General features: G+C 46.8%; 1 protein-coding gene across 1 annotated transcript in view; it reads left to right on the forward strand.

The window, feature by feature from the left end:
* The first annotated feature begins 6,417 nt into the window (after positions 1-6,417).
* G6PC1 (glucose-6-phosphatase catalytic subunit 1) overlaps positions 6,418-10,884 on the forward strand; it is a 9,171-nt gene continuing 4,704 nt past the window's right edge. The window contains exons 1-2 of the mRNA XM_007102104.2: positions 6,418-6,755; positions 8,625-8,734. Coding sequence (XP_007102166.1) covers positions 6,526-6,755; positions 8,625-8,734 — 340 coding nt within the window. The 5' untranslated portion in view covers positions 6,418-6,525. The remainder of the gene's footprint in view (positions 6,756-8,624; positions 8,735-10,884) is intronic.

The raw sequence follows: 10,884 nt of genomic DNA on the forward strand, positions 1-10,884 counted from the left end.
TCTTCAATATATGCAAATCAGTCAATGTGATACACCATATTAACAAATTGAAGAATAAAAACCATATGATCGTCTCAATAGATGCAGAAAAAGCTTTTGACAAAATTCAACACCCATTTATGATAAAAACTTTCCAGGGACTTTCCTGGTGGCACAGTGGTTAAGACTCCGCCTGCCAATGCAGGGGATACAGGTTCGAGCCCTGGTCCGGGAAGATCCCACATGCTGCAGAGCAACTAAACCTGTGCACCACAACTACTGAGCCTGCGCTCTAGAGCCCACAAGCCACAACTACTGAGCCCACGAGCCACAACTACTGAAGCCTGTGTGCCACAACTACTGAGCATGTGTACCTAGAGCCCGTACTCCACAACAAGAGAAGCCACCGCAATGAAAAGCCCATGCACCACAACGAAGAGTGGTCCCCTCTCACCGCAGCTAGAGAAAGCCTGCGCGCAGCAACAAAGACCCAACACAGCCAAAAAAAAAGGGATTGCACAGAAGGGCAGGAAATAATTTCACTGCAATAAAAGGAAAAGGTAAAGAAGAGATCTCAACATAGACTCACAGTTGTCCACCTCAGGGTTCTGATGTAAAGTGACATGGAAAATATAATAAAGGTTGCTGTATATTGGTTCAGATCTTTATAGATATTTTAAAAACGAGGCAATGTGGAAAATAATTATTTAACCTTGGCAATGTTACAGCAAACTAGCAAACATTATCCCGCTCCTCCCATATCTTACTGTCTAGGGAGAAATACAGATGAGCAGGCAGAGTTACAACTGAATGTCTTAAGTGTATTGTTGGTGCAGAAATAGGACAGTAATATTAGTTACTAAGTATAATTTTAAATTTAATTTTTAAAACCCTCAAATTGCTTTAGAAAGTATTGTATGTTTATGTTTTTTCATCATATAAGTAGATTCTAAGCATTGACGCATATATCCTGGAACAGAATAGAGCCCAGAAATAAACTCATGCACTTATAGTCAATTAATCCACGACAAAGGAGACAAGAATAGGCAATGGAGAAAAGACAGTCTCCTCAGTAAGTGGTGCTGGTAAAAGTGGACAGCTACATGTAAAAGAATGAAATTAGAACACTCCCTAACACCATACACAAAGATAAACTCAAAATGGATTAGAGACCTAAATGTAAGACTGGACACTATAAAACTGTTACAGGAAAACATAGGAAGAACACTCTTTGACATAAATCACAGCAAGATCTTTTTCGATCCACCTCCTAGAGTAATGGAAATAAAAATAAAAATAAACAAATGGGACCTAATGAAACGTAAAAGCTTTTGCAAAGCAAAGGAAACTACAAACAAGACGAAAAGACAACCCTCAGAGTGGGAGAAAATATTTGCAAACAAATCAACGGACAAAGGATTAATCTCCAAAATATATAAACAGCTCACGCAGCTCAATATTTAAAAAAACAAACAACCCAATCAAAAAATGGACAGAAAACCCAAATAGAAATTTCTCCAAAGAAGACATACAGATGGTCAAGAAGCACATGAAAAGCTGCTCAACATCACTAATTTTTAGAGAAATGTAAATCAAAACTATAATGAGGTATCGCCTCACACCACTTAGAATGGGCATCATCAGAAAATCTACAAACAACAAATGCTGAAGAGAGTGTGGGGAAAAGGGATCCCTCTTGCACTATTGGTGGGAATGTAAATTGATACAGCCACTATGGAGAACAGTATGGAGGTTCCTTAAAGAACTAAAAACAGAATTACCATATGACCCAGCAATCCCACTACTGGGCATATACCCATACAAAACCATAATTCAAAAAGACACATGCAGGGCTTCCCTGGTGACGCAGTGGTTAAGAATCTGCCTGCCAATGCAGGGGACACGGGTTCGAGCCCTGGTCCGGGAAGATCCCACATGCTGCGGAGCAACTAAGCCTGTGCACCATAACTACTGAGCCTGCGGTCTTGAGCCCCCGAGCCACAACTACTGAGGCCGCATGCCACAACTACTGAAGCCCGTGAGCCTACAGCCCTTGCTCCACAACAAGAGAAGCCACCGCAATGAGAAGCCCGCACACCGCAACAAAGAGTAGCCCCCGCTCGCCGCAACTAGAGAAAGCCCGCGCGCAGCAATGAAGACCCAACGCAGCCAAAAATTAATTAATTAATTAAAAAAAAAAATGTCCAGCTCATCTTGAGACATGCACCATGCTCCTTCCACCTGGTCAATAGATGCACAGTTCAAGGTCCTGCAGCTGAACTTTCCCACTACGCTGGAGGTAAATCAGCCATTTTCACTGGCTAACAATGATTAATCCACCTCTCCCTCCACCTGTTTTTACCAACATGTTTTTGTAAAAAATGATCTGGGTCACTCACGTCAAAGGTGACAGCAGCTGATCCAGCCAATTTCTGTCTACCCCTAAACACCCCCACCCCCACCCCACCAATGATCACTTCGTAGGAAAAAAAAAAAAGCACCTGAAAATAAATTTTTCAAAAAATAAAACTATACATCTTGCAGTTCAGCCTGTCACCCTTGAGAGACAGCTATGCTGTTACTCAGACAAAGCCTTGGGTTGAAGCTGGGTTTGGCCTCCCTGTTACCTTGTGCAGACAGGACTCATTCTCGTGATCATCACTGAGCAGAAAGGCAGCTCCTCTCTCAAGGGAACCCAGAGCCCTGGTCAGAATAGAGGATTTGGCTGTAGATAAATTCACAATTTCTTTTTGGTAATAAATGTAATTTTTGGATGAGGTCCATGGTCAATTACGGCTCCCTCCCTTTTGCTTTCCTGTCGGCAAAGAAGCTTGTCTGATTGAATGAGTCAACCTTGCTCTGGGAAGAAGAAGGTGCCAGATACACTGGAACCAGCTGCACTTAGTTAATGGCAGACCAGACTGTACTTTCTGGAACCCTGCCTTCATGTTCTTCCCGAACCAAGATCCCCAAGCCTCTGAATTTCTGTTTGTGGAGAGAGTGCCTGGGGAGTGCCCAGCTAATGTGCCTGGTAAAGAGGGACCCATATAATTTTCCACCTTCATTGATTCCTAGACTCAGCTGTCATTTCCCCAGAGGGTATTAAGCAGTCTTGAGTCATCTGCAACTAGGACAAAATAATAGGGAGCTCACTGATATTTGTATAAATGGATTCAGTTTCCATCCAAGGATCCCCCAGTCTACATAGTTAAGTAAATGGCTTCCCTGCCCAACTAGAGAGGGTGTGGAAATCCCTAAGGACAACTGTGATTTACCTTTGAATTCCTCAGAGAGCCAAGCGAGGCCATTTGCTCGAGAAATATTTGTTGAATTAAACTGGGGAACTTTTTTTTTAATCTTTTTTTTTTTTAATTTTATCTTGGCTGCACGGGCTCTTCGCTGTTGTGCGCGGGCTTCTCTAGTTGTGGTGCGTGGGCCCCACAGCACGAGGGCTCAGTAGTTGTGGTGCCCGGCTTCTCTCTACTTGCAGCGCACGGGCTTAGCTGCCCCACAGCATGTGGGATCTTAGTTCCCCCACCAGGGATCGAACCCGCATCCCCTGTGGTGGAAGGCGGATTCTTAACCGCTGGACCACCGGGGAAGTCCCTGGCGAACTTCTTGAAAGGAAAGATGCCAGGAGTTGGAGGGAGATGATGGAATCCCCCTTCCGGAGATAGATTTTTTTCTTTCTTTGGCTGCATCGGGTCTTTGTTGCCGCGCGCGGGTTTTCTCTAGCTGTGGCGAGCGGGTCTTCGCTGTGGTGTGCAGGCTTCTCATTGTGGTGGCTTCTCTTGTTGCGGAGCACGGGCTCCAGGCGCGCGGGCTTCAGTAGTTGTGGCACGCAGGCTCTAGAGCGCAGGCTCGGTAGCTGTGGCGCACGGGCTTAGTTGCTCGGCGGCATGTGGGATCTTCCCGGACCAGGGCTCGAACCTGTGTCCCCTGCAATGGCAGGCGGATTCTTAACCACTGCGTCACCAGGGAAGTCCTGGAGATAGTTCTTTAAATGAGAGAATTCTCAACAAAACCTCCAGCAACTCAAATGCTTCTTCCACTGTATTCGCCACAAATATCCATAAGTCCTCTGAGGACTTGAGAGCTCCACAATTTCTCTCTTCAGTCAGCTTTCTAGTAGGCTCAAGTCCTTTGGGGCCTCACCTCTTTCCGCACGTGATAAACTTTTGCTGGAGGCAGCAGGAAGGGGGTGGAAGTTAGAAAGGTAGAGACTGGCAAATAGTCTCATGATGTATGCAATTGCTCTGATGAAGAGAGTCCCCCTGCCTGGCGGGCAGCCTGCCAGAGGGACTCCCCCACTCCCCCACGGCCCAGTGTGCCCAGAATGGGATATCAGCTCCATCTGGACTCCTTATCAACACGAGCATGCTCCCTGAGTTTCCTCCAGAAGATAGGGTTTTCCCCTGGCTCCCTATATGCTGAGCACGTGATGGCCACCCCGCCCAACTCAGACACGCTGGCTCCTAGCAGCCCAGGGGAGACCCAGACAGTGGCCTTTGAATATTTTATCAGAGCATCTGGCCTATTTGCCCTTGACTCACCTCAGACCATAGAAACATCAGTCCCCAGGGATCACACAAGAGTTACTCAATACGTTCTAGGAAGGCTTATCTGGATAGAGGGAAGGGGTCACCTCTTCTGCGGGGCCCACTACCTGTGGCCAGGCAGTCCCGATGATGCAGAACACCCTCCCCCCTCAACACTACGAGTACACGCGTCATTTGCAGCCCACCAGGCCACCACCACCATCATCCCTCCTCTTCAGGTAAGGCACGGCAGGAGAGGGTTGCTTGGACCAGCAGAGACAATGTGGTCAAGGGCAGTTGGATTCTGCTTGAGCTGGGTAGGAGCCCAGGGGGTGGGGTGGGGATAAGACTCCAGATCATACCTCCTGGATGAGGTTTTAATCATTTCCAGCATGGAATGTGGTCAACCTTTGCTACAAACTCATTTGCTCTGAATTTCTTTTCCCTGTCCCCAAACTACCCCTTACAAAGCAATCATGGACTTCCTAATGGGGAATTCGTGAGGGTTTTAACAAGTTTTATTCCCACTGGCTCTTATTCTTGAAAATGCATCCGTCTGTCACCTGAGTCAGCCCCTGCTCCCTTCACAGTCCTAGGTCATCAGAGTGTGAGGCTTTGGTCTCTAGGCTACTGCAGGATGGTTTCTGTTTGTAGGGGTGAGCAGGCAGCATTGCTTCTCATAACTTGGTGTTTGTTACTTTATTCCTTGTCTACATCCATGGTTATAATAACATTGTATTTACTTCCTGGTGATTATTTGTTTATATTGATATATCTGTATCTATATCTATATCTATATCATATCTATAGCTATACCTAATCTCCAGGTACAAATGAAAGAGAGCTCAAAGTACGGAGCCCTTTCCAGAGTCCCCAGTCCCCAGTTTGCTGGTGTTTTTATTTAGAACCACATATTCATCATATTGTTTTTGCATGAACACGCATTCACTCTGTTGCTTAAACTTATGTGTTAAAACCCCAAAGTGGGGGGGGGGGGGCTTCCCTGGTGGCGCAGTGGTTGCGCGTCCGCCTGCCGATGCAGGGGAACCGGGTTCGCGCCCCGGTCTGGGAGGATCCCACATGCCGCGGAGCGGCTGGGCCCGTGAGCCATGGCCGCTGAGCCTGCGCGTCCGGAGCCTGTGCTCCGCAACGGGAGAGGCCGCAGCAGAGGGAGGCCCGCATACCACAAAAAAGAAAAGCAAACAAACAAACAAAAAAACCCCAAAGGGGGAATTCCCTGGCCGTCCAGTGGTTAGCGCTCTGCGCTGCCACGGCAGGGGGCACAGGTTCCATCCCTGGTCGGGGAACTAAGATCCCACAAGCCACGTGGCACTGCCAAAAACGCAACAACAAAAAAATTAATCAGTGCATTCAAAGATGATTATTTTCTGGCCCTAAGAGACACAGAGCCAATACCGTGAAGAGGGTTTGACTCGCAAATCAGAGGCATTTCTAGACCCTAATGCAGTTAAGAAATGCCCAGCAACATGACAGTTCCCAGTACAATAGAACTTACTATATTTTAAAATTAATAATTTAAAAGTTGAATAGCTAGAGCACCAAGACTTCTCTTTGTTCCAAAATACATGCAGTTGCAGACTTAGGAAATTAGGCATCTTTGCAAGAACCCTGGCAGATTTAGACTCTGTCCTGTGTCTCTGGCCGGGTTTCGGAACCAGGAGGGCAGCCCCTTGCACTGTCAAGCAACAATGCCAAAGTTAATAATTGGCTGTGCCAGCCCGTGGACGATCAGGCTGTTTTTGTGTGCCTGTTTTTCTATTTTACGTAAATGACGCTGAACATGTTTGCATCAACCTACTGGTGATGCACCTTTGATCAATAGATTTTAGACAAAAGCGGTTTTTGAGTCCAAAGATCAGGGCTGGGTTGACCTGCAGACTGGATACAGAGTGTATAAAACAGAGGCAAGGCACAGGCTGATAGCAGAGCAATCACCACCAAGTCTGAAATAACTGCAAAGGCACAGCCAAAGGCTTCCTGAGTGAGGATGGAAGAGGGAATGAATGCTCTGCATGATTTTGGGATCCAGTCAACGCGCTACCTCCAGGTGAATTACCAGAACTCCCAGGATTGGTTCATCTTGGTGTCTGTGATCGCAGACCTCAGGAATGCCTTTTATGTCCTCTTCCCCATCTGGTTCCATCTTCGAGAAGCTGTGGGCATCAAACTCCTCTGGGTAGCTGTGATTGGAGACTGGCTCAACCTCGTCTTTAAGTGGTAAGTAAGAGCCAGACAAAGAGGAGCTCGGCAAGGAAAGAGGCTGGCATTCTCTCCGGAAATGTCTGTCCATCAGAAGTTGCCTTCTCCATGTTATTAAGGAAGCCACAGGTTACTCCCCTCCTGACTTTGGATCCTCTACAGAATGAGGGAAGACAGAGAAAACCCTGTCAGTGACCTGAAGACACAGGAAAGGCTATGTCATATGGATGGAAGGCCAGCTGGACCTTGTGAATTATAGGCTATAAGCAAAGAAACACCGTTTTACTACTTTGAAACAGCATAGGTGACATAAAGATAGATGTACGAAGGAAGAAAAATGAGGTATGAAGAAAGGAAACACATAGGCAATTTCAAAACTTGTTGTGTGGGGTCATGAGAAGTAATCCAGGAAACTCTCTTGTTCAGCCACCTACCAGCTATATGTCCTGGACAACTCGTAGCAGCTCTCTGAGTTTCTGTTTTATAATCTGTAAACTTAGATTATCTCTGGGACCTTAATAATTAGTACAGTTATTAACATTCATTGAACACGTAGTATGTGCCAGGCCACGTGCTAAGCACTTTAAGGCACTGAGTTAAACGACTAGAAAAACACAGGTGGTGTCGGAGGCAAGGCTCTTACGAACTATGTTATATCCAGTGTTGATAAACTGACTCTTGGGGGTAAAAAGCCCTGATTTTAGTATTTGCCAGTTTCTACTGTGTATATTATCCCACTTTCAAGCTACCGTTGGGTCCAGCTTGCAAAAATCCTGAATATTTTACATTTGTTAGCCAGTACCAGATGACTCTAACACATTACTGGTTTGGCCTCTATTTCCTCGTCTAGAAAATGAAGAGGTTGGACCAGCTGCCCTCTAAGATCTTTACCATCCCTAAAATTATCTTTATTCACTGGCAGGTGATTCTTAAGTTCTCTTCCAGCTCTAATTTTCTTTGGCCATAAACAAGAAAAGTCCTTTAGGGTAGGAAAGAACATCGTTATTGGGCTCAGAAGCCCAAGGCGTATTGATGGGATTCTGAAATTCCTGTTGAAAAATCGACTTTGTCTGTAACTTCTGGTATTCAATAGCATAACTCTAAAAAATAAAAAGATAAAATGTTATTCCAAACATCTAATTTCATGTAAAGAACCATGGATTTTCTCTGAGTTGGTAGAGGTCAGAGTTAGTGGCTAATTTTAGTGAGAAATCACTCTTCCTCCACTGCAGGGCAAAGGAGGCATCCTGACCGACCCTTCACACCTGTTTCCACAATGAAAAACATGCTTTGAAAGGGAAAGAGGTTTGTCTGAGATATTCTGTTTCAAAGCTGAGAGGATACAGAACAAGCCCCTGAAGCTATGTATGTCCTTACAGAGAGTGATTCTGATGGAAACAGAGACCACATCTCCTGGTGGACCTTGTCCTTGGGGCTGGGGCTCATTCTCTGGTGTCCGGAAGAAACCCAAGACTCTGGAGGCCAGCAGAAAGAGAACCCGTAGAATATACAAGTCCAAGTTGCAAACTGTAGTTCCTACGCATCCTGCCAGGACAAATTCTTCTTGGGGTTTAAAAAAAAAAAAAAGTCACATAGTTGCCATTAATACGGCTTTGAGGATATTGGATTTATTTATTTATATTTGAATAAATAATACCTTCAAATAGTGCAAAATTCAAAAGTTATATAATGGGTGCACCATAAAAGTCTCCCTTCCTTGCCCCTCTACAGCCATCCAGTTCCCCTTCTTGGAGGTGCCCGTGATACCAGTGTTCTGTGTAGGATCACATGGGTCTTCTCCTTGAGCTACTCTCTCTTCTCGAAGGTGTGGCATTGGGACAAAGTATTCCTTCAGTAACTCCAGATATCGGTTCTGCTTTTTCACAGGATTCTCTTTGGACAGCGCCCATACTGGTGGGTCCTGGATACCGACTACTACAGCAACACCTCCGTGCCGCTGATAAAGCAGTTCCCGGTCACCTGTGAGACCGGCCCAGGTGAGAGTCTCAGCCCTTGTCCAGACAGAAACTGGGTGGACCTTGCTTACAGTGGACACCTGGTAACAGTGTTCTGGATGAAGCTGTCTTTGAGGGGGACATGAGCAGAGCCACTCTTGCAAGCTTTGGTCATGGTCTTGGATTTGGTACAACTCCATTTATTTTATTTTATTTTATTTATTTATTTTTGGCTGCGTTGGGTCTTTGTTGCTGTGCACAGGCTTTCTCTAGTTGCAGCGAGCGGGGGCTACTCTTCGTTGTGGTGTGCAGGCTTCTCATTGCAGTGGCTTCTCCTGTTGCGGAGCATGGGCTATAGGGGCGCGGGCTCAGTAGTTGTGGCACGCGGGCTCCGTAGTTGTGGCTTGCAGGCTCTAGAGCACAGGCTTAGTAGTTGTGGTGCACGGGCTTAGTTGCCCCACGGCATGTGGGATCTTCCCGGACCAGGGCTCGAACCCATGTCCCCTGCATTGGCAGGCGTATTCTTAACCACTGCACCACCAAGGAAGTCCGGTACAACTCCATTTGAATTCACTTAAGCAAGGCCTCCCCACATAGCCCATGACTGCCACTTTGGGAATCTGCCTAATGTTTCCAGAACCGAAATTGCTAGTCCAGAAAGGCAAGGGCTCCCTCACAGGCAAAGGGCTCAGGAGAGTAACTGTGCTGTGGCCCTTTGTCCAGGGAAGGGAACATGGTAGAGGCCTGAGCCCCTGGCTGTCCTTCCCAGAGGCCTGGCCCGGGAGATGTGGCTCTCGAGCTGACTGTCCAATCCCACACCCTGTCTGTATTTCACTAGGTACACCCAGACAGGCGTTTTTCAGCCACATGATAGATTTCATTTTTCAGTAAGGAAAGGAATACTCAACCCCGTTGCTCACCCGTAGGTCTCAGTGTTAGTGTCCCTTCCTCAAACACCCTATCACTGACCCCCAGACTAGGGCATGGCCCTTAGTTATTTGTTCTCACAAATCCTTGATTCACTTCAGAGCATATCCATTCATTCAAATGTTATTTATCTAGCACCTGCGCCAAACACTGTTCTAGGTACTTGAAATGCCTCAGTGAATAAAACAGACAAAGATCCCTACCCATGGGAATTCCCTGGTGGTCCAGTGGTTAGAACTCGGTGCCTTCACTGTGGTGGCCTGGGTTCAACTCCTGGTCAGGGAACTAAGATCCTGCAAGCCATGCAGCGTGGCAAAAAAAAAAAAAGAAAGATCCCCCTCTTGTGGAGCTTACATTTGAATGGGGTGTGTGTGTCTGTGTGTGTTATAAAAAAAAATCATAATACACAAGTAAAATATTTAGGATATTAGAGGAAGAAGAAGGAGGAGGAGGAAGAAAGAAAGGCAAGGCTTTACCTATGCGGTTCCCTGGAAAGCAGACTCAGATGGAGATCAGCATGCAGGAGGTAAGCTACTCTTGGGAGCAGCATTCATAGAAGAAAGGGACAGAAGCCACCTGGGCAGAAGAAACCTAGTTGCGATTCAGTCTCAGCCAACCCCATAGGAGCTCTGAATTGATTCAAGGAGACCAGGCCCTTATACTCCAATAGAGACCAGTGATTGGGTGCAGGCTCCCCCCAGGGAGAGGGTAGCTGTGATCAAGACAGCTCTTTTCAGCCCAGGGCAAGACTTCCAGAGAAGTCTGAGAGCTGAGGGCCATCTGCAACCACACTCTCAACAAGAGAAAGGGGAAATAAGCTCTTCAGTCCAGAAGGGGATCTGAGTGGCACATCTCAGGACCCTCCATCTTTCAGGGAAGAGGAATCAGGAATAGGAATTGAATGCAGTATTAAATAAGGTGGTCAGGGTAGGACTCATTGAGAAGGTGAGAATCTGAGCAAAAACTTGAAAGAGGCAAGGGAATTAGCCAGTAGATCTCTGAAGCAAGAGATGTCTGGTTAGAAAGGCCAACATCACAGGGACACTGAAGTGGGAGTGTGTTTAAAGGAGAGCCATGGGGCTTCCCTGGTGGCACAGTGGTTGAGAGTCCGCCTGCCGATGTGGGGGATGCGGGTTCGTGCCCCGGTCCGGGAGGATCCCACATGCCGTGGAGCGGCTGGGCCCGTGAGCCATGGCCGCTGAACCTGCGCGTCCGGAGCCTGTGCTCTGCAACGGGAGAGGCCACAACAGTGAGAGGCCCGCATA

This window comes from Physeter macrocephalus, chromosome 14 (assembly GCF_002837175.3).
Source record: "Physeter macrocephalus isolate SW-GA chromosome 14, ASM283717v5, whole genome shotgun sequence".
In the NCBI taxonomy this organism is placed as follows: Eukaryota; Metazoa; Chordata; class Mammalia; order Artiodactyla; family Physeteridae; genus Physeter; species Physeter macrocephalus.